The following is a 25,686-nucleotide window of genomic DNA, read 5'->3' on the forward strand; positions in this document are numbered from 1 at the left end:
GACTACGTATTAAGACTCATGCTAAGTAATACACCAAAACAGGAAACGTTTGTGGAAGTTCCTCCTGTCACATATAAATGTTACCTTGTAGAAGCGTCCAGATATTCCGACTCCAGCAGAGAGAACTCCTTACAGAAACACGATCTACTCATAACATCTGTAAAGTGTATTATATACTGCTGGTTATCAAGCTATGTAAGTAACAAAGGTGCTGATAAAGCAGCCAAAGCTACCCTTTAGTCATCCGTTACTAAATGGAAGATTTCATACATTGATTTAAAAAAATATATATAAATAGACGTGCACAATATACTTTGCAATATGTGGAATAAAAACTCTTTAAATAAAATTCGATACATCTAATCTAGCAATAGAAAACTGGTTCTTCTTCTTGTGGTTTTCCTGGGTTCTTTCGCCACCAAAATAGCCTATGATGTGCTGCAAAATGGCGTTAATCCCACAAAATCACACAGCCAGGGCTCACTAAGAACAGGACACATCACTGTCCACTATATCGATTACAAGACATACAATTTTATTGCATTTGCGTTGGGGGTGAGTGGCTCAATAAAGAAGTTTTTAATGACATGGCATCTACTAAAATCTTAGAATTTTCTGTAAAGAATGTGGTTTATATTACATTGTTTGACTATATTTTAAGGCGTTTGTAGTCAATGTGTTTGTGTTTCATTTTACATCTTATATCCTTTGAACTTACGTTTCAATTACACTATATATAACCAGGTTTGTAGTTCAGCACCATACATAACCATATACAATAACATATAAACAGTAGTTCCTCACAGGTCCGTTATTTACGGATCTCTTGCTATTTAAAAATATGCATTATATAATTATTTTCTTGTTTTATTCCAGCTGAATCTTTAATAGTCATTCGTGTTATTTGAGGACACCTCTAGGAGTTTAATATAATTAAATGCCGTGCATTTGCACGTGTCAGACAAAACAAATATCTATAATTTCAGCCCACCCACTCACCAACCCCTCGTCAGCTTTTAACCGCCATTCGCTTTAAAAGAAAAGCACCAAGAATGCCCACCCACCCCCAAGAAATGAATGAATCTGACTCAGGGGGTGGGCTGGTGAATTATTTTTTACACAAAAGATTAGACAGAATCCCTTCGGTAAGCTTTGTATAGAGGCTCAAATATCCTAAATACGCATCTTGCCCAAGCCGACAGACAAAGATGTATATTTTTGATTGTTATATAATGTACAAAGGGATAAACTTATACGGGGGTGGGTGGGTTATACACTGTTTAATTTTGGTGGTGGAATTTTGTCTAGGAGGATTTTTGCCTGAGGAGATTTTGAAATTCACCCATGAATAAAACATTAGCCAACACAAATATTAAGGTCGTGTTAGTGTTTAAGTTCCGTTAGGTGACTATGTTAGTGACCGCTTGGTGGCAATAGAGTTAGACACTAAATCAACCAATCAAATGTGTAAGATTTTGTGCATATTTTACTATAAGCTCGTTTATGGGTGAAGAGGTTTTATCTTTTTTCATTTTGAAATATGATCATTTTATATCTAGGATGCTGTATATTGCATCATGTAGAGAATCAGGGATTTCATATTATTATTTTTTTTGTGGGGGGGGGGGAGGTACAAAAATGAAATCATGAACAAGCCAATACATATTAAACACTTAATTCCAAATAATGTACAATGCATAAGAAAAGTTGAAGATACTTAATTGAAAAAAATAAATGTACAGTGCAACAACAGTCGACGATACTTAATTGAAGATAATATACAATGAACACAGTGCTAGATTACCCAATAGGCAGAGCAGGCACCATCCGATGGGCAACACGCCTTTTAGGGCCCCGCGACTACGGAATTGATAACACGTATTAGGAGATAATTTATGAGTTTCCCAAGATTTCGACTGCCCAAGGACTTCCTAAGGGCCTCCACATGGTTTAATCCGGCACTGAATGTTGTTATGTATATTTGATTTAATTTAATTAAATTTTTGTAAGTTTTAACTTTGTTTTATTTCATTACATGTTAAAGTAATGTAATTTTGTTTACTAGGAATTTTATATTTTCCAGAAATTAGTTTGACCTGACTATTTTGTCGAAAACATCTGAAAACAGAACTTTGTATCTTTTTGATGACCTAGTTCCTGACATTGATTGAGAATCAAGTAAACAACATTTTTTGTATTCATTCTTAATGTGCGAATGATAATAGTGAAATCAAGGCTGAATGGGACTACGTGAATTTAGACGTAAATACTTCAACGCTGTTCTCGAAATTCTGGAGGGTTAACCCTCATCCGGGAATCTGTTTTGCATTTCAAGTTACTCTATAACCTTTGTTCTATAGATAAAATAGTCAGTTGGGCTTTTACGCTGGAAAGTGTTTGTTTGTAACCGGTTTGGAGTTACATTTTAAGTTTTATTCAAGTTATTTGGATTCTAAAAGATCAATTCTTTTTCCTGGAAATAATTGTGTGCTCGTACAGAATTCTTTAATAAAGACATTTCTTGAAATTTTATTCGCAAACCCAAACACCGGAATATTGTTTGTGAAACAACAAAGAACTGTAGACACAACAGCACAATACTAGCTACAGTATACGTCATCGCCTTCCATTTTAGAATTTTCGTTGGGACTCGAACTTGAATTCATTATAACATTTAATTACTAGTACATCTAAAATTTAATTCGGGGATCATTTTTGGATTATTTCTTGATCTGATTTCTTAAAATCGTAAGTTCTTATTTTTTCTCTATTTTGCAGTGTTTTTCCAGGCAAATAAAGTATTTGTTAAATTTTCAAAGCTTCTTGTTCTCACTCTTTCTTTATTACTGTGTATTAGAGCCTAAACACGTAACATAATAAATTGGGAGCTTGTCCCTGGAAATTTGATATTTGGATATTTATTTCAGAAAACCTTGTTTTTTTTAAATTGAAATTACCTAGTTTTTTTATCGTTTAAAAATCCCAAGTATTATTTTACAATTTTGAGATCTTAAGTGAAATCGGCAAGCTTTTTTCAAAATATCTTCAAAATTGGAAATCTTTATTTCAAGTCCTACCCAGGACCAATTAGATCTTTTAAAAAAAGATGAATTGATTCAACTTGCCAGAAAATACGATCTTTCTGAAGCAAAAACGTCCCTACCGAAGCAAGGGATAACAACATTTTGGTCCAGTATTTGGCAAAATAAAGAGTCTTTTGGATAAAAGTGTTTTGGTTTCGATCAGTAAGTCAGTAACAGACTCTGACATAAAATTAAAGAATAAGAATTAAAATGCAAGATGGAATTGTAGTTGAGGAATTGGGAACTTCAGAAAGATAAAGAAGAAAAAGAAATGCAGTTACAACTTGAGAAAGAGAGACAGGAAAGAGAGAAAGAAAAACAAATGCAACTAGATAAGGAAGAAAAAGAGAAAGAAAGACAAATGCAGTTACAAGAAACATAAATACAGTTACAATATGAGAGAGAGAGAGAGAGAAGCAGATACAAATGCAGTTAGATAAGAAAGAAAGAGAGAAAGAAAGAAAGATGTATTTACGAGAAAAATAAATGCAATTAGATAAGGAATAAAGAGAGAAAGATAGGGAATATCAATTTAGAATAAAAGAAATGGAGCTGGTAAGTGCAAGGCACATTCCCACTTCAAATATTAGGTTAGTGCCCCCTTTCAAAGAAAGAGAATAAGACAAATATTTTCCTTGTTTTGAAAAAAAGTTGCTGAAAATTTGAAATGGCCATGGAAGCATTGGACTCTATTATTAAAATGTGTACTCACTGGTAAGGCTATTGATATTTGTAATTCACTGACAGTTCACCAAAGTGGTGACTATAATACGGTTATGGGATGCATCTTAAGGGGTTATGAGTTAGTCAATGAAGTTTATCGGCAAAAATTCAGAAACTGTCCCAAAAGAAATGCTGGACAAATTCATGTCGAATTTACTAGAGAAAAAGAGCAGTTATTTGATAGATGGTGCTTAGCAAAGAAAGTTGAACAAGATTATGAAAGTCTCAAACAACTTGTATTCTTATATTTCTTGAAGAGTTCAAGAACTGTGTCCATAGTGACGTTCAGACTTATCTCGACGAGTATAAGATTGAAACCTTGAAAATGCTGCTCGTGCTCCTGATTAGTAATCTTTAATTAATAAAGTTACTTTTGTAAATAAGACTTCAACTCAAATAGTCTTCTGGCAGAAACGTATTACAGCCTAATACAAGCACTTCTAAAACTCAAACTGGCACAACTTTCCCAAATCAAGCTTCAGATAAGATCCCTGTCTCTTCTCAGGTGTATATATTGCACGAAAAAAGTGCACATTTTTTCTGATTGCTACAAATTGAAAAATAGGCATCAGAATCAAGACAGACCTATTCCAGATGCTCTTATTTCTAAGAGGTCTAGGCCACGGTCAGGTGTTAAAAGCACTACATGTGTTGGGTCTAATATGGAGAAATATGAACCATTCATATTGAATTGTTCTATATCCCTCTTGGGTGATTCGGCCAATCCAATCCCCATTACAATTTTAAGAGACACGGGAGCTTCTCGGAGTCTTTTATCGTCAGGTACTACGTCTTTGTCTGAGAAGTCTTCTTCTAATGAGTGTTCTGATTAACGGAATAGAGTGAGGCGTTGTTAATGTTCCTAAACGTTGTGTAAATTTGTCATCAGACTTAGTCTCAAGACCAGTGACAGTCGGCACAGTTTATGCTCTACTCGTTGTGGGCACGCAATTATTACTAAACAACGACCAAGCTGGAGGCACTGTTGTGGTTAATCCACTTGTAACTGACACGCCTTGCTTGGATCAGAAAGTCGATTGAATTGTAAATGAGTTCCCTGATTTATTCCCAGCTTGCACAGTTACCAGAGCTATGACAAATAAAGCTCTTGAGAATGATGTTGATAAGGAAAGTATTTCTTTAGCTGACGCATGTAGTGGTCAGGCTTTTGATGAGTAAACTTTCACTCATGGTTTGAATCAATCAAAAGGTATTGATTACAATCATCCTCAAAATGTATTGATCACAATGATTCTCTTTTAACTAATCTTTCTCTTCATTCTAATGAGGGTGGCAAATGACAATCACTTGTCGTCGAACAGAAAAAGGATCCAGAGATCTCCTGTTTGTTTCAAAGGACCATTAATGAAACTGACGCCACTGAAGTACCTGTCTGTTTTTTCATTAAAAAAGAAATCTTATGAGAAAATGGAGACCTTCCGAGGTACCTGCTGATGACGAGTGGTCAGTGAACTATCAAATTGTCTATCCAAAACATTACAGACAGGAAATACTTAGTCTGGCTCACGAAACTCCTTAAGCTGGTCATGTAGGGATTAATAAAACTTATCACAAGTTCTTGACTCACGTCTACTCGGCAAAAATAAAAAGTGAAGTTAGTAGATCTTGTCTCACTTGTCAAATGGTAGGAAAACCCAATCAGAAAATACCTAAGGCTCATCTGCAACCTATTCCTGCATTTTACTAACCATTTTGTAGAATTATGGTAGATTGTGTTGGTCCCTTACCCAAGACCAAGTCAGGTAACCAATACTTGTTGACCATAATGTGTGCGTCAACAAAGTTTCCAGAGGGAATTCCTTCGAAGATTATTAAATCTGAAACAATAGTAAAAGCTTTGATAAAGTTTGTTTCTCAATTTGGCCTTCCCAAATCTGTCCAATCGGGTCAAGGGTCAAATTTTAGGTCCTGAGCATTCCAGAGTATAATAATAATAATAATAATAATAATGAGGACTTTGTATAGCGCATAATCTTTAGAAGCTCTAAGCGCTTTACAACATTAGACAACACCTATAAGATAAAAACATATAATGATATGATTACAAAAACAACCACCGTGAAATTAGAAAACATAAAAAAACATGCTGAGAATAGTTAAGGTAGGAAATATTATTAGGTCTTTAAGTTTGTTCTTGCAGTCGAAATAAGTTAGTTTTGAGAGCCCTCTTGAATGTGATCACTGTCTTTGTGTCTAAGTTCAGTGGGTAATTCATTCCACGTTGCTGGACCCTGGTATGCAAAAGAACGCTATTTATCATACGGAGGTTTCCCTTAGCAGCAGATAAAGATGGAAGGTTAGGGACTGATACCTCAAGATGGCATATACTGCAAAGGTGATCTGATGCAAGGTCACAGGATACCAGGGAGGACCGTAGAATGTTATCATCAGATCTTTCAAGAATCCAGTCTAAAAGGTGACCATGTTTATGGGTGGGTTGGTTAACTGACAGTTTGAGGTTGAAAACATTAATGGAATCTATGAGTTTTGGTGTGTTTGGGTTTCCGGGACAGTCAAAGTGAAAGTTTTTTTTTTTTTTTTTTAAATTGTTGAGCCGAAATAAGGGAGATAACTGGAATTAATTTTCCTCTTCTACGCCGGTCAGCTTTTTAACGTTTCTTTTTTCGCTTCTGCTTACATTTAGATAATGACGAATTTAGTCACAGTTCGTTTAGTCTAGAGCACAATTTAGTGTGGAGAGCCAAGGAGTGATCATTTAAAACAATTAATGAGGTCCATCATAGCATAAACGGGTTGACTGGCGAGTATCACGTGATGACGGTTTGTTCAAAAACAGTGGAGCAAGACAGCTGAGAAAAAGTCTAATTGATCTCATTTCCAAAACAAGGAAATGAAGAAACATATATGAATTGTACAACCAATACGTAATGAACACAATAACGTAGATGAAGACAGGCAACAGGCACAAATATCTTGAAAGTACTAATGAACACACAAGTGTTTTAGTGGCATCAACTGAAAGATATTTGCGAATTGAGCTGATGCGTCTCAGCTCAAGACATGCAGCCTTGCATATATTCATGACATGTTGGTGCAATGTGAGAGTACTGTCCAGAGTAACACCTAGGTTTCGTACTGATTGTGTGAATTTAATGTTGGTGTTGCTGATATTTATTGTTTGAGGTAAAGGATGTGAATGAGAAAGTCTTTGTGTTGTGATCAGAATGGCCTGAATATTATCTTCATTCATCTGCAGCTTGTTACATGTCATCCATGATTTCACATCAGAAATGCACCTTTCTATACCTTGGATGGTAGAATCAACTTCAGTTGGGTGGCTAGATTTGTATATTTGGGTGTCATCAGCGTACAATTGGTGAGACACTGGATGATGATCTGCGACACTTGAGAGTGACTGAGTGTACAGAATGAAGAGCACAGGTCCAAGAACAGACCCCTGTGAAACACCACAACATAGATGAACTGGGCTGGAGTGTATTCTATTTGCAGATACAATTTGTGTCCTCTTGACCAAGTAGGACTTGAACCATATCTAGGCTGTATCATGAATGCCAAATACATGCTGGAGACGGTGAAGTAATATATCATAGTGTATTGTGTCAAATGCTGCAGACAAATCAAGGAGGCTGAGGACTGTAATCTTTCCGCTATCCAACGCAGAGAGAATGTCATTAACTACTTTGGCAAGGGCGATATGCAGATTGTACATTGCTAAAAAGAATGTTTGAATCTAGATGAGATACAAGCTGGGATAGAACAACTTTTTCTACGATTTTTTTTTATATGAATGGGACATTAGAAACTGTGCGGTAGTTCTTTAAATCGTTATGGTTTAGTGTTGGTTACTTCAGCAGAGGCTTTACAATGGTAGTTTTGAAAAATGATGAGAATTCTCCGGATGAGAGAGAGGTATTAATAACATCAGTTAGTGAAGGCAATAATGGGTCTAAGCACTCAAGCAGCAGTGATGTTGGAATTGGATCAAGTTCACATGACTTTGGTGCACTCTTCATCACGATTGTACGTACGAAATACATAGAGACAGGTTCAAAAGCTGCCAATGGTTGCCACTCAAATTCTGTATCCCAAATGTATGGTGACGATGAGTCAATTGAAATTGTCGTGTTAAGCTTATCTCTAATGGTTTGTACTTTGTCACGGAAGAAATTTGCAAACATGTTCGGAAGGTCAACTGGAGAGAAGGTAGTTGGATGTGGTATAGATTTATTCCTTGATATTAACTTGCTAGCAATCTCGTAGAGCTCTTTGCAGCTGGAACTTTCCATGATCTTAGTAGTGTAGTGGGCTGATTTCGCTGCATGGACTATATTTGTGATATTCTTCTTAGCGGCTTCATAGATTTGCTTATGAATAGTGAGTCTGGTGGAAAGCCAGAGCCTCTCAGCTTTACGGTGGTCTCTTTTAGCAGTGCGAAGCTGGTCCCTAACACTGCTATACCATGGAGAACACCTTTGAATTGATACTCTGTACTTGGTAGCTGGGGCATGTTTGTCAAGCAATGAACGCAGGCAGTTATCGAGTTGTTCTGCGGTAGGAGGTAAGCAAGTGGTTAGGTTAGCTTGGATGTCGTGCATTAGTTTAGTTCTATTTATCATACGGAGGTTTCTCTTAGTAGCAGATAAAGGTGGAGGGTTAGGGACTGATACGTCAAGATGGCATATAATGCAGAGGTGATCTGATGCAAGGTCATGGGATACCAGGGAGGACCGTAGAATGTTATCATCAGGTCTATGAAGAATCCAGTCTAAAATGTGGCCATATTTGTGGGTGGGTTGATTAACTGACTGTTTGAGGTTGAAAACATTAATGGAATCTACGAGTTTTGATGTATTTGAGTTTCCGGGACAGTCAAAGTGAAAGTTGAAATCTCCAAGAATAATCAGGTTGCCACCTATCGAATTGCCATAGCCCAGGAGATTCGGAAACTGCTCTAAAAAGAGAGAGTCAGCCAGCTTGTTTTTTCTACTAGGAGGAGGGCGGTATAGGCACAAAAAATGGACTGACCTTTGCTCCAGTGTGACTGTGGTTTGGACTAGTTCAAACGATGTGTGGTCGAAATTGAATGTTGTGGTGTAGTTGAGACGTTTTATCATGGAGTTCTTTGTGATAACAGCAATTCCACCTCCGCGAGAATTACGGGGAACGACTTGATGGAGTAACCAGTGGGTGTTAGATCTGCACACATGGGCTCATCGCATGATGCTTTTAGCCATGTTTCTGTCAGGAAAAATACGTCTATATTATGGTGGTTGATGAAATTAAATATTTCAGTGCGCTTTTCCGGTGGTCCTACTGACTGGGCATTGAATAATGCAATGCGCAGAGATATTTATTGGATAGCTGACACAAAGGCTGACGAATTAATAGGGATTTGAATTAGGTTACCTAAATTAACGGTCGAATTTTATTTTAAATTGTTGAGCCGAAATAATGGAGATAACTGGAATTCTTCTTCCTTTTCTACGCCGGCCAGCTTTAAAACAACGTTTCTTTTTTCGCTTCTGTTTACATTTAGGTAATGATGAATGTAGTCCAAGTTCGTTTAGTCTAGAGCACAATGTAGCGTGGAGAGCCAAGGAGTGATCATTTAAAGCAATTAATGAGGGTCCATCATAGCATAAAAGGGTTGACTGGCGAGTATCACGTGATGGCGGTTTGTTCAAAACCAGTGGAGCACGACAGCTGAGAAAAAGTCTAATTGTTCTCATTTCCAAAACAAGGAGATGAAGAAACAAAAAGTAATTTAACAGCCAATACATAATGAACACAATAACGAAGATCAAAACAGGCAACAAGCACTAAAAAAACGGAACAGCTGCTTCAAGCCGGTTAAGCGATAGCGGCCATCTTGTTACCGCATTCAGCAATTCAAGTCAAAAGTGAACTTGTGGTTTGACAGAACTACATTGAAGAGAACTTTTGAGTCTCTTAATTTATCGAGTTCTGTGTCTTTTGCTCATTTTTCAAAATTTTCTTCAGATTAGATATAAACCCCTTACAAATTTAAGAAGAAAATGAATGAGTTAAATAATAATATTAGAGCTACTGAGATCTTAATAAATTAAAGGAGTACGAGTGTATTGAAAGATATAGCCAGGTTAAATACGCAATCAATTTAGTTGTACCTGTCCCACTCAGTGAAGATTTAAGTGAAGGAATATCATCGAATTGTACTAATACTGGAGTGACAAATCTTTGGAATTCAGAAGTTATGACAGATCTGAACCAGAAACATTCATATTTGCAAGAGCAGGAAAGAAATGAACTTAAACAGTTTATAGTTTAATATGAGGACTTATTTCCAGATGTTCCTACAAGAACAAATGGAATTTTCCATGACGCTGAAATTGTAAATCCCAAACCTGTGAAACAACACCCGTACAGGATGAACGCTCTTAAAAAGTAATGTTTGAAGAAGAAAAAAAAAGGAATTCAGTATTTGCTGGAAAATGATTTCATAGAGCCCAGTAAAAGTGATTGGAGTTCGCAATGCATACTTGTTCCAAACACCAGTTAAAACTTTCCCTATGTGCACCCATTATAGGAAGGCGAATAGGGTGACAAAAACAGATTAATTTCCATTAACTAGAATCGATGACTGTATTGATAAAATCGGAAATGCCAAGTGGGATTAGCGGGATGTGTGTGTGTGTGTGGGGGGGAGAGGTGGCACTGATGGAGAGAGTAACAGTTTGTTCACGAAGCATATGGAGGCGTATGCTGACTGTAGGAGTAAATTTGCAAATCCTTGTTCTACAGGTGTGTTATGTAATTTGTTGAAAGGGTGTGATTCAAGAGTAACAAAATTACAAACACACAATTTTGGTCATTTTCGAAAAATAATTTTATCAGCTGTTTTGGAACCACAAGACCTCTAAGCTCCCCCCACCCCGTTAGCACGCTACTGCTGGCTCTTTCCCCCCCCCCCCCTTTTTGGCATTATTTCTTATATGTTTGCTTTTACTTTTACCTATTGATGGGTGTAATTTTAGTTTAGATGCTATGCATCAGCATCACACACACACACACACACACACACACACACACACACACACATATATATATATATATATATATATATATATATATATATATATATATATATATATATATATATATGAAGATTCTTTTTGGGTTCAACAGAGAGCCTCTTGCAGAGGTTACTTCATCAGGTCTATAAATTCTATAAAATGTTGAAACCTCCTGATATTCAGAAAATTTATTTTGATTCAAATTATTTTAAAACTTTGAGATATATTCTACAAAAATAAATTAATATACCTTTCACCATACTCAGGTAATAACCATGAGTTTAAAAGAGCTAGGCATGATAAAGGCGTCCTGTCTGAACTTCGGAGTACATAATAAAATGGTTAAACCTTCTTCATTTAAACATCCTCAGAGACTAAGAGATGTATATTTTAGTCTTCCCCGTCATCTATTCGTTTACTTTGTAGAACTTGAATCCCCATGATGTAAGTTTTAATTTATCCTTGCCGGAAGAATTGCCTGTCGCAGACAAACAAGGCGGTTTAGTAGCTGCTTGAACTATATTCATCTCGAATGATAACGTTTAAGCATTAAGTAAAACTTGCAGGCGGATGTAATCTGGATTTGCAGCGCTTCATTGTATGAAAGCCTTGCCCTACCATCTTGCCTCGGTGGCTTTATAAAAGGAGCCGATGTTATCTGACTTTTGTACTAGTCGACATAGCTGGTGGAACTTCGATAACTGAGGTGAGTCGTTTCTACCATTATTGATTTTAAACATTTTCAGATATATTATTAGTGTATCAAACCAGCATATTGTTTTATTGATACACACTTTTACGTTAAAATAATATTGAGATCTCAGTCTGATTTTGATGGAACAGATAAATATCACTTGCTCTCTTTAATGAAAGGACTTGTGAGTCTAATTGTTAGGAAACCTGTACAGCAACAGCCAATTAATTCATGGATATTAACAATTTGTTTTTGTTTTTTGTGGTGTTACTTAACCTCTGGTCGCTTGAAAAACTTAGAAACCCTGCTTATATTATATTTTGGAGTACGGTCAATACTAGTACATTCGAACCTATGATTGTATTTAACGTCATACTCACTCATCTTGTGAACTCAAATACCCAGTAGTCGTTCTAGCATGGCTTGTTTTTTTTTCTTCTTCTATAAAGTAGAGAGGAATTTTTCTTGCCAGTAAAACTCATGCTCTGTTATTTACTGTCTGAAGGAGAATTCTATGAAATACGTTGACGATCTTTTGTTAGTCATTAATGCATCTTTGATGATACTTGAGTTTCAGAAAAATAATATCGACTTTTGCTTCAGCAAAAATAAACATCATCTGCAAATCAAGATTGTTTAGCACGAATATGCATAGTACTATGTGTATATAGTCACTTTGGCCATATTATGTGCAGCAATCTTCCACTCACTGCAACTCTTTATGGTCATATCTACCTGTGCACTCAAATCGTTCCACTTCTTGGTCATATATTGCGTTCTTTGACAAACCATGACATGTGTAGAGCTATAATACCACAGAATCTTCACGTAGTCAGGCCAGTAGTTCTTATGACTTTATTATGTTTTATTGGCATGTAAATGCAGCCATGCAGCAAGCAAACTCTTCTGTGTCAAATAAATATATGACGTTCGTTGCCGAGACGTTTCTGCGGTCTTTATCATGGTGAGTTGAAATGATGTTTACTCCCGCCTTTTTGTGATAAACAATATTATGAATTAACGTTGAAAATCAAGAGTTAATTGTCTTATTTATGAATTGATACCAATAATCAGCAGACCAACACTTTAGGACAAGAATATATCAGTTGATAATAAATAAAGTTAAAATAGGCAGCATAAGATTTTTTTTCTTCTGATTATATACATCCTGTTTTAGTTGCATTTTTGTCAAGCTAACAGTTATATTTTGTTGTTTAAATTACCCAACGTAAAAAAGAATTGCTTATATTTATTGCATGTCCCCTCCACTCACACATACACACACACAAATACACACACAAACACACACACACACATGCCCGAACGCGTACAAACAAACAAGCAAACACGCTCACAACGCGATATAGAGGCATTCCACGTCACGACAAGATGTAAAATAAATATTGGTAAATGTGGTTGACAGCAAGAGAATGCAGATTATGGCAGGTTCAGATCTATCCGAATATATCACACTTTGTAACATCTGATATAAATCAAGAATGTACTAAGCAAAATATCTTAGATCGTTAAGCCACCAAAAAAATGGATCCTACCAATATGTCGACGTCACTGAAAATGCCAGTAAAATATCCTGTCTGCACACATAACTTTGGTATTGTGTCTGGTATTTTCTCAAATCGTATCACATGTTCAAAAACGAAGTGTAACACATTCCGGCTGATTAGAACTGCTAAACCTAAACCCCCATCCTGTCCGTGGCCCCGGGTGGCTCATATCACACAGATCTCATCTCTGTCTGCGTGGGTTCGTTTCTCGGCACGGCTAACGTGGGTATGTGAGAAATCTTTCCTGTGGCCTACCATGGGTCGGTGATTCTTCCCTGGATTTGCCGGTGTTTTTCCTCCACCAAATATACTGGTTGTCATGCATAGTCTATCACGTTTTGGTTAAAAAGCACAAAACCCCTCCTGTCAGCCACTTTTCACATACTTATTCTTTCTTTTATATGAAATTGTTCTCCAGAATGACGGTAAGGACAATATACCTAACACAGCTGACGCATGAATACCAATGCATTTGCTCCAGTGAGTTCTTCCTCCCATTCCTCCGCTATTTAATCGATGCCATTACTGTAATAACCAATTGGAAGTTATCATTTTATCATTTTAGAGACAATACAGGTTATTTATTCCTAACGTTCCTCTATATTTATTGGTCAGTATAATCATTAAATGGTGCTAAATTTTGGTTTATGTGAAATCAACCCCGTACTTGATTCATTTCTTTTCATGACTTTCTTAACTCTGTATTATTTTTTAAAATTGTATATTTAACTTCAAGGAAACTTAAGTTTATTCATTTTGAATATTAAGATCTACACCATACTGATTTCTCTGTTTAAAAAAGTCACATAGCTTCCACCACTGAAATTGGGCTTTAATATTACATTGTCTGTTATGTGCGATGTGATGTCATATTCATATATTTATATGCATGCCTGTTTTGAAAATGACTAACATGTGCACTGTACTGCCTTAGATGAGTATTTGTCAGAATAACAGTTGTTTTGTTTTTCCTTAAATTGTCACATGTAAATTGGAGTTTGTTTTGTTTAATGCGAGTCACTCCTCCCCAACCCCCCATTCCACACAACATGGTAGATAAGCATTCAGAGTTCCCGACGTCAACCGCCGAAAAGCAGACAGAAAATGAAAATTGCTAAAAGTGATTAATAGGAAGAAAATGTATGTTTGGCAGATTCAAATCTAGTCGAATATATCCCATTTTGTTACATCTGACATGATTCAAGAATGTATTCAACATAATATCCTAGATAGGTATGCCAATCAGGAAGATATCATTAGCCATTTGTCACTGAAATACTAATAAATTGTTCTGTCAAGATATTAGTATAAGATATTTTGTCGAGTATATTCTCAAATCGTATCAGATGTTCGTTGAGTATAGTTCATTTGAGCAGACAATAGTGTGTAACTCCCGGTGTCATATAATCGGAATGGAAATGACGGAAAGTGTTAGTACTACTGATAGTGCACGATATTTGTCCTTGTGCCTGCGTCCAGTGTGTCCTGCAATTCAGTGAAATGGTATGTTTTAAAAATATTTTTGGGAAAGGAAGACTATAATATTTTAGGGGGTGGAGTATTGCTTTTAATTAACCAGGCCTGCAACCGCCTTAATCTGGCCTCAACCATGGTAGTACCTATGAATACGAATACGATGTTATTTAATGCATAGTGGGGTATTTTTGATATAGAAAATATGTCATGTTGGAAATTACGGGTGTAAAAAGCACTTTACAACAATCAATTAAATGAAGTAAACTTAGGTTAAAAATTGCTTGCATGTCAATGTTTACAAGTTAAAGAAATTATAATCATCAAATCACAGCCTCAAAATGGAATTTAATTACGATGTTCGTGTCTTGTAGTCTGGTTATGAACATGATTACGTAAAGCTAAATTTCTGTAATGGGGTTTCTTGAAATTAGTGATTCTGTCTTCTTCAATCGATATTGGAGTCCCAGATGATATTTATTAATTTGAATGTTCAACTTAATAGTTTATTTTTACTTAGTTACATTAAACAGATCTCTTGACTGCACTGCAGTCTATTATATGTTTATCCAGCACGTGCACTTGTGACAAGTTGCACTTTTCTCTAATAGTTTTCTATGAAGCAATTCAGTTTTGACGTAAATAAATACTAAACGTTCTTCTTCAAGTACTTGCTTTAGAGTGAGCCATCGTTTCCTGACCCAAGTCACACAATCTTCTTGTTCGTAAAACTTTGTCACTACATCGCAAAATGGGTGCTGGAGAATAAAACACGTAACAACAAGATATATAATTGCACATATGGTCATATATATATATATATATATATATATATATATATATATATATATATATATATATATATATATATATATGTGTGCATTTAGAAAGAAAGAAAGAAAGAAAGAAAGAATGGAAGTAAGAAAGAAAGAAAGAAAAACGAAAGAAGAAATGATGACTAAATAACTAAATTAGTGCTGACTATTAATAAAGTTTATATCCATCTGGAAAATAAACTTATTGCATGTTACTATCTTTACTTTAAGATTTTTTTTTCTTCATATCAATATCAAGAAAAGAACTGTAAAAAGTCACCGGTTCTGGGAATCGGACCCAATACATCTACATCTATGTCGGTAGGCGTACGTTACACTTTTGGACCATGAAACCATTTACGTTTTATGTATTTTTATACGATATATATAAATCTTATTTTACTCTGTAACAGTCACTATGATTTTTATCTGTTAAATATTTCTGATGCTCAGAAAGCGATATCAGATATAGCTTTGTACTTGTTAGCAAATCAATATATAAATACTCTTTTCCAAGTTCGTTGTCCTCACTAACCATTCACACTAAATATAGTGCTTTCTTTTTGCTCTAGAGAATTAAGGCACCAATTACCTCACTATCGTTACTGTTTTATTGTTGTAGAGACAAAATATATATGGAATGTTGATTATTTGCTCGGAAATTTCAAATTGTACTGACCGCTCCGGTGGCCTAGTGGCTAGAGCGTCCGCCTCGGATGCGAAGGTCGTGGGTTCGATCCCAGGCCGAGTCATACCAAAGACTTACAAAAATGGTACTAACAGGTGCATCGCTTGGCGCTCAGCATTAAGAGGTTAGTGTTAGGACTGGTCGGCCTGGGTGGGACATCATGCTATATGTATGCGGCATGATGCCCTAGTGCTAGACATCACTATAAACTGTCACACTGCAGACATCGTAGCTATATGACTGAAACATTGTTAAAGCTACGTTACAAATCCAAATCACACACACACACACACATTGTACTGCGTAGATTCTTGAATATATGACCGATGTTTCCGTGCCTTTAGACCCTACACAGCAGCGTGTACATGTATGTCAATCGCTTTATATGATTAGACTCTTTACAAAGAAAACTCCAAGTGAATTAACAAAAGTTCAACAGTACCACTGTCAATGATGCTTGTGTAGAAATATATTAGTCCGTAATACAACCAATGACCGTACAAATGAAAAAAGTACTGTGCACGGCACATGCTCCTTCGCTAGAAGGCCCTAGTCTGTACCTCATCTTTGTACCATGGCTAGAAATCCTCACTAAAATTAACTGCAGGCTCCTTATCTTTGCTTCCACAGTCAACGAAAATATTAGCCAAAACTTATGTCTGGCCTAGCTATGCTACGTTAGGCTAAATTTAAGTCTTACTTCGGTCATAAAATGTATTCTAATTCAGATCTTTCATTTATTTTCCATGTATTCAGAAATATTGACAGGTAAATTTATCGGCTTCGATTACATTGTATTCTCAACGAGATTATCCTAAACGAAATTAAACAGCTGGTTTTGTGTTCATTGCAATATCGGTCAGTGGTATGGATTGCATGGCCTTGTGACTGCATCAACTGTGTCACGTGTTCAGCTTAAACGCCGCACTCAACTGTACATTAGATGAAAGATTGCTTTATGTCTACATGGTTTGACTGCTTGTCTGCCTTCGGTACTTTGTAGAAAACATGTAGCGAAAACAACTGCATGGACCAATTTGTGTTTTTTTTCACCTTGCCTTTTTATGCATATATTGGCATCTAGGTGGAAATTCGTATTTCCTATTGAACTTTCGTGCCACTGGTCTTTTAAATTAGTAATGGGGAAATGGGTGGTATATCTTGATTTATGATCTATTAATTGTTTGAATTTACTTTAAATAATGCAAATGTGCGGAGAAAGGCATGGCAAATGAAGCTTACTATAGATCTGTCGGCTGGACGTAAATACGTCAGTCTGTTAGCACATTCCATCGACCCGCTGTCGAGTCTGATCACACAGGGACGTGTGAATGTGTACACGTTTACATTTTTACAGGTGTAGTTAGGTGGTTGGACAAGAGTTTCTTTGTCGTTAACTTTTGTTGTTTTGTTGGGGGTTTTTGGGGTGTGGGTTTCAACCTAGGGGATCATCTATAAGGACATGGCTATAATCCATGTATAATTTAAAATCTGTGTAACTTCGAATTTGTTCTTCCCGTCTTCATAAAGGTTTCAGAACTCTCTTAAATGTATTCTGTTAATAATCATTATTTCTGTTTAGTTTTTAAATAAATGTAATACGAGAGCCAATTTGAAATAGACAACCGTACTAATTAGTGGGATGATTATTCTCCTGAGATCCATGAGGTCTTTCAAATTCATTTGAGTTTTCCATCCTTCCTCCATATGCCTAGGATGATTAGTTATATGGTTGTTGTAACTGATAACTGCATGACTGACGCAAATACCATAGTATTAATACAACAAGCAAACTAATTGCCAATGAATAAGTTTCACACAGTTTTTTGTGTAATATTATCTATATCGAGAACAGCATGCATGCGTGTTTTTTGTGTGTGAATAGTGTGTGTGCTAAGATGCACATATTTTGAAAAGAACATAAAGTTCTATTGAAATAAGACTTATTTTTTGCCATATCTTTAAAGAAAAGTTTAGAGATTTCTATCCAAACTTCTTTGAACATGAAGGAACAATACAGAAAAAATGTATAGTGGTACCATACAATGAATGAGAACAAAGCTTAGTGATATACTTCAATATATATATATATATATATATATATATATATATATATATATATATATATATATATATATATATATATATATTGAGTGGCCGAGTGGTCTAAAGCACTGTCCATTACGGATCACTGCCATCTCATCTCTGTCTGCTTGGGTTCGAGTCTCTGATTCAGCCAATGTGGGTATGTGAGAAAGCTTACCAGTAGCTTCTCGTGGGTTGGTGGTTCTTTCCGGCGTCTTCACCGGGTTCTTCCTCCACAATTAATACTGGCCGTCATTAATAGCCTATCGTGTGCTGAAAAATGGCGTTAAACCCTACAACAACAACAACAACATAAACTTAACACATCTAAAGTGAAAAAATGTAATGCAAGCATAAAGACGAGTCATGTGTCCATGGATCAGGAGACAAAGATATCTTAATTAGCAATGCTGACTTATTCATTTCATGATACATTTTTAATATTCGGTCATCACTTATAAATAATTCCCATTTAAAAAGTGGGCATGTGAGAGTAAAGACTATACTCAGTTAGTTAAGATATATAAAATATATACTATATACTTTCTGAACATAAAATTAACTCAAATCTGTTTTATATATTTGCTATGGAACCTTAACTCAGGACGTGTTTTGATTAGGTAAGGAGAAACTCTTAGTCGCACGATAAGACTCGATTAAGCAGATATGAAAGAGAATTCTATTCTATTTTTTCTGGGGGGAAATATCGTAGTTGTGACGAACAAACAAACATTCGCCACAACCAAGCACGTGTGATGGTATCGCATGAATCGTGACTTGCAAATTCTCCACAACCAAGTGTATGCGATGGTATTACATATACTGACTTGTGAATTCTCCGCAACCAAGCATACAATGTATAACAGTATCGTGGGAAAATTGACTTGTGTATTCTCCGCCACCATGCATATGAGATGGATTTGTGTCAAACATGACTCGTAAATCAATCAGAACTGAAACCTGATAATGAGATACATTGAATGACAGAGAAACTGATATCAGGAGAGATGGGTTAGGTAACACAACATTGAGAAGAAAGACCCACTGTGCTAGGTAATATGGACTATAGCCTAATCTTGTTGAAGAAATCATTCGATTACCAAAGAAAGCAGTCTGATTCGCATACACGTTGATCATTGAAACCACACAATTGATCAAAGTTGTCTAATACCGAATTAGACTGTGTTAGAGTTTTTAATTTAATAGTCCCAGGTTACCATGACAAACTTCATTTTAAAACACGCCTTGAAAGTTACATCATCAGTTCCTTCGCGTGGTCTCATGCCTAGAATATTGGAGAATGTATTATTCCTGTTGCTGTCTGTAACAAGATAAAAGTACTTGTCTGGAACTAGAAGGCTGGCCGTTCGAATGATGTTTTCAGGTCAATTCCACTTGACTGACAAGTAATGAAAGAGAATGCTTCTTCTCTTAGCGCGGGCGGATATTACAGACACGTACGCTCCGTACCATCGAAATTTAGTCTGTGAAGACTTGCAATTTAAAACCACTTATGGCAACTCCTCGCCGTTGAGGAGGAGATTAAAACTCCATTTATGTTTTCCCTTAAAGCTGACCACCAAAAGAAGGTTCATTAGCTTACAAACGATTGCAATCAGGTCCGTATAGAAAGGTAAATATGCATGTACAATATATTGCTGACGAGGTTTGAATGTGCTTCGCAGAAATACATTCATTCTAAGAAAGAAAGAAAAATCTTAAATCAATATTTTAAATTGGTAAATTACATGTATAAGATTAGAAAATCACGCCAAAAAGAAAATTAATGACCATGACAGGAAGTATTGCAATAATGTCTAACGCCATATTGCAATAACGTAGAACATTAACACACAATAAAAAAATGAAAAACTGAAGATACCATAAAAGAAATAGTAAATAAGTTGAAACTATAATAACATGATACTGCTGTCATATTACAAATGTATGTAAAACACATGATTTATCAAAAATTACATATTTAGTTATGTTAATAATATGTTTATATCCACTTGTTCTCTTATATGGAGTGCTGAGGCTGTTTTTTAAAATGTTTTTCTTGTCTGCTAGAGTTACTGGTACGTATCTGTTTAAAAGATGTTTATAAAATGGGCATTTAAAACGAAATGATAATTATCTTTTATTCGACTTTTGTCCCAGAAAATACATATACTTTGATTAGTAGGATTGACATTATGCCATGCTTTCTCTATAGCTAAACTATGCTCGGAACATCCGAGTCTGATTAATGTAGTTAATATCGGGATATGAGAATTAATGGCTATTTACAGATGAACATAAACATATAATACAATTTAATATAAGTGATATTCTTTCATTGGCTTATTTCATGCTGAATTCCATTCCTGAATTAAACTGTGTAGCACTGGGGCATCATGCTGCAGACATGTAGCATGATGTCCCACCCGGTCACATTAACCTGATACAAGGCCGACCAGTCCTAACACTAACCTCTTAATGCTAAGCGCCAAGCGAGGCAGCTGTTAGTACCATTTTTGTAAGTCTTTGATATGGCTCGGTCGGGGATCGAACCTACGACCCCCGCGTCGGAGGCGGACGCTCTAACCACTAGGCCACCGGAGCGGTTAAAGTGCCAGATGTAACCAAAGCCATATCTGAATTATATGCCCTTTACTTTCGTAACCGTTGAGGTTACCTGGGTTATTGAAGTTATAAATATACTAATCAGACTCGTCAACTTCATTCTTTTTTACTCAGATATTTCTGAGCCGTTGCATAAATCAGCCCCGCCACCCACCCCCCGCAAAAAGCTCCCCAAACAATTACTGATTGCTAAGTAACTTTTGCTTTGTGACTGAATAGTTGAATAAAATGCAACAATTGGTTTAAAATACATTTTGAAAAATGTAAGAGATATATCTAAATATTTTAGAGTCGTCTGACGAGACATTTTTTGTGAGGGTCGTGCCTTTTATTTTTTTCGGCTACCAGACTTTCTTGATTTGAGACTCTGGACACTTGAAAACTCCAACTTCAAAAATAGTACTTTCAACTTTATCATCGAAAGTTTCAGGCATATCAAATTCTGATACAAATTTGTTTTCAAAATATGGATTCGAGCATACCTCATTAATTTTTTAGGGTCACTCGAAGAGGTTTTTTACTTTTTGTAAGTCTTGCTTTATCATCATGTCAGCGTATATTTCCGTCTGACCTACACAAAACTTTATGAACTGAGATATTAGATGTGTCTGGCCTACACAAAACTTTAATGAACTGAGATATTAGATGTGTCTGGCCTACACAAAACTTTTATGAACTGAGATATTAGATGTGTCTGGCCTACACAAAACTTTTATGAACTGAGATATTAGATGTGTCTGGCCTACACAAAACCTTTATGAACTGAGATATTTGATGTGTCTGGCCTACACAAAACTTTTATGAACTGAGATATTAGATGTGTTGAAAAACGTCAGCTTTAGAAAGAGCACTTTCAAAAATTTCATGTGGATTGTAAATCTTATATTATTAATTGTGAACAGTTCATGATAGTGTAATGATCAGATGTTTTCATACAAATGCCTACATGGCATCGTGCACTTCCTGTATGCCTTACGTCCACGTGTGTTTAATTAGCTTCCAATACTTTTAAATACCTTACCTTGATTCAACTAATTCATTTTTTTCTTCTCGCTTATAATGATCTTTTTGATGCAAGAAACATTTAACTTGCTTCCACTCATTTTATAACCCGTCGACTGTTCAGTACAGATGGCAAATCTAAATTTACATAGAAAAGACCTTTGTTTTAAGGGATCATAATATTCATTACACCAATGGGGTTGTAGTACTTTCCAATCCTTTTTTTTGTACTGCAAGAACATTCAAGGGGCTGACTTGTAACATATCTATGTATCAGTGATACATATACAGTTTCATTGAACCCTTGAGATAAAGAATGATTAAAATTAGATAGAAAATCAGGAAGTTCACTTTGGAATGAATTCATAAATTCGTTTTTATTTTTTTTTATTTTATCTTTACCTGTCCAAAATTTTACCAGTATATCTTTCCTTGGATGTACTGCTAATGTCGACAAGTCTAAAATTGAACCCAAATATGATTCACTTGTGCAACCGATATCAAAATCGAAATATTAGTTAATAAGGCCGGTTGATGCAATCATATAATCTATTATGCTAGCCCCATCTTGCCCAATGCATGTGATATTTCCCTTATATCGTGATCAAACTCACGTGACTCGTAGAAATCATTTACTCTTTACATAAAACATCGCTCTGCAAAAATTAGTTACATCACCAGTTCTGCAAGTAAGATCCGGAGCCTAAAGGAAATGAGCATCGAATAGGAAGTAGCTAGTTTTCACCGAACTCTTTTTAAAAACATTCTACCCCATTCTAGTGTCAAACGAATCATATGTGGCTGATGGACAAAATATGATTTTGTTGCTAATTAAACCGGTATAGTGTTCACTTGTTGCATGATACCCAGTGCTAGACACCACTATAAACTGCCACACTGCAGACTTCGTAGATATGACTGATTTTTTTTTTTAAAAACTACGTTAAATATCCAAACCACATACTGCTGATCCTTACGTGCAACAATGATAAACTTGCTGAACACGATCTTTAATTATCTTATATCGTATGTTGTTGTAGCTTGCAGATTCCATACTAGCAATATAACCCCTTTATAACTTTACATAAAATAACAGATGTCGTTAGGTCTCGCCAATTTCTAGGTCAATACAAATATTTTCCATTATCAGCAACAAGCTGAAATAAACTAGTTGAAACGTAATAAAGTTAAAATGATTAATTCCTGTAGAAACAGCCATGTAAAGTTTCGCCAACATAATCGTTTTTTTTTCTTCTGTTTTATTTGTTTGTCTTGTCTATGTTTTGTATTTGCCTTTGAAAAATACTCATAAAAGAGTCGAATGTGCTCAGCTAGTTAGATACTAGTTTCGCATTTTTCGTTGTCAGTTTATTGCATTTATCTTAATCAATTCCTGACACACGTGATCCCTTGCTGGATCCAGTGCACTTGAAAGGCTTGTTATTCGCCATATGATTTGTATTCTTTATATATTATTTGATTTATCCAGTCGTTTTTCCTCTTGTGATTATCTCTATGCAAAGCATTTTCAAGCATCACCACATAAATAGCATCTACTAGGAAAATAAGGCAGAACTATGAATTCAGGGCAAATGTTAATAATTATGGTTTATGGAAAGTCTAGCCATGATAAATTTCAGATGTTTTTGTAAGGAATCAGCCATATAGAATCCTTACTGGTTTACCTCGTATTGGTAACGCAAAGTAACTGACGGTCAATTATGTTTTCACAGCGAAAGAAACGAAAAAGACTTAAATGAAGCAGATTTTACCTGGTACGACATTGGAACCGAATATCATTTTTGGGGTACTTATAATATGAAGGCAAATTAAACTCTAAATAATGTTCGATATGAAGCTTAAGCAAGCTGCGGACAGAGACACAGAGAAGAAAAACATTCAAAATGTACTTTGAACATTTCATTTAGTACCAGTTCTATAATAAGATGCGAGCTTTCTCGACCGATTATGTAGACTGAGCACGTGAACACTATCCCAGTTTAATTAGTAACGAAAGCCTCAACCGCTCGTATCAATGTAAACAACTGGAAGAAGTACCGAGTGCACAATAATTATATTGTCTGGTTCGCCTTTAAATAGAGGTCATCCTGTCTATTGTGTCGATTTGTTGTCTTTATTGTTCTTATATCTGTTGCAGATGGTTGACAGAATACAGACGCAGACTGTTCTGATCTTTCTGGTTATATGTGTGCAGTTGTATTGTGTATCCAGCGAAGCGACTAAGTCATGTTCTGTAATGACGCAGCGACCCCATCCACTGGGAATCTGCGGCAACAAGATATCCCGGGTTCTCCAGCTACTCTGCGGTGAACACGGATATAATGAAAAGAAATACAAAAAGAGAGCTGCCATACAAGGTCTATAGCCTGACATGTATTATAACTTGTTATTGATTGTTCGTTTGATCAAAATTTCATCTTACTGTTAGGTTGTATACATTTGCTTTGTTTTTTCCAAAATTATACAAGGAACATGGCCAACACATCCATACGATGCTATAGTTCTATACCCCAGACTTTCTTTTTAATGATTAAAATTATTTTTCCGAGTTTACTACTTATCAGTTTTGATAAAAGCCATTTATTGTTTATTTGTATGCACTTATCTCTTGACTTTGAACGTTTACTGGAGACTGAGATGATTGAAGTAACACACACTCTATGAAGTGTCATGATGTGCCCATCATGAAAATGCGTTGCATATTTTTGCTGATAACCGATGTGTAAATACGAAACAAATTTCATTTTCAGGTTCTCCAATGGATTTGTCGCCGTTCTATAAAAATTTCTACGGAAAGGAAGAGGCGAATTCTTTCCTAGCGAAAAGAGTAGATTTTTACCAAACTGGAATTTCATGCGAATGCTGTTACAACAAATGTTCAGTGCCAGAACTAGTGACATACTGTAACGGCGGAAAGGCCAAAGGACTGGAAGCAATCCAAATTTTGTTGAGCAAATACGTACGAGGGTTTCCATTTTAACGGCTTGCTTAAGGACACGCGCAAGTGCCTAGATGTATGGACAGGATGTGATAGGTTTGACTGTAAATGTAAAGTATCGTCTCATATCATTTGGTTTTATTTGTAGCGAGATTTCCTTCATGACAACAGCATTGCATTGTAACATGTTATTGTATTTTGCGAATGAAGTGATTGAGATATGAATACATTTTCAGAAACGATTCTCACATGTTTTCTTTTAATAATACCCTTCGACAGAAGAAATCAGTTTCTAAACCCGAATCATGTATTTCGAATACACAGAAAATAACCTTGGTATGATTTTATGGTATATCGACTTCGAATGAAAGTGGGTCTTTATTCGTTGCATTTAATACGAAACAAGCAGTAGTTTGTTACTATGACAATTAGAACGAAAGTAAGGCATTAATAGAAACCAATCATAACCCTTCTGACTGTAACGTTTTCGTGATTTGGTGATCTCCTATGTATACTTCCCATGCGACAGAGAAATCTAGCCGTTTTGCTTAACTTACTTTTCTTATCTCAGTTGTCATCTCAGACCAGTCGTCTCAGTCAAGGTGTCCATGTGCTCAAAATACTTTTAATAAAAGAAACCATTGTTGTCTTCTGCTGTGCCTGACGTAGTTGTTCTAAATTCAAACAACAACAACAAATATATAACAAAAGCATAGTAACAAATATATAACAAAAGCATAGTAACTTAAGGTCAATCCATCTTTGAGAACACACCATACAAAAACATTTCGAGAGAGACAACGACACACACGCATACGATGTCGAGCTTTTTGGTATTATGCTAGTTCGTTCCACACAGCATGGTCAATTCTGTCCTATATGCAGGCCTAGCTCAATACCTTTTTAGGTCAGCGTCATT

The 25,686-nt window shown here is 35.8% G+C and overlaps 1 protein-coding gene across 1 annotated transcript; it reads left to right on the forward strand.

The window, feature by feature from the left end:
* LOC149794069 (molluscan insulin-related peptide 3-like) lies at positions 1-25,010 on the forward strand. The gene is made up of 3 exons (XM_089966509.1): positions 1-195; positions 23,967-24,186; positions 24,580-25,010. The coding sequence occupies exons 1-3, from the start codon at positions 19-21 to the stop codon at positions 24,807-24,809; spliced, it is 627 nt and encodes a 208-aa protein (XP_089822635.1). The 5' UTR covers positions 1-18; the 3' UTR covers positions 24,810-25,010.
* Positions 25,011-25,686: the final 676 nt, after the last annotated feature.

Source organism: Sinohyriopsis cumingii, chromosome 8 (assembly GCF_028554795.1).
Source record: "Sinohyriopsis cumingii isolate HCF-2022 chromosome 8, ASM2855479v2, whole genome shotgun sequence".
Taxonomy (NCBI): Eukaryota; Metazoa; Mollusca; class Bivalvia; order Unionida; family Unionidae; genus Sinohyriopsis; species Sinohyriopsis cumingii.

Coding starts and splice junctions, on each gene's coding strand:
- LOC149794069 (XM_089966509.1), top strand. CDS start 19: ATGCTAAGTAATACACCAAAACAGGAAACGTTTGTGGAAGTTCCTCCT. Junction 196..23,966: donor ACTGCTGGTTATCAAGCTAT/GTAAGTAACAAA, acceptor TATCTGTTGCAG/ATGGTTGACAGAATACAGAC. Junction 24,187..24,579: donor AAAGAGAGCTGCCATACAAG/GTCTATAGCCTG, acceptor TTTCATTTTCAG/GTTCTCCAATGGATTTGTCG.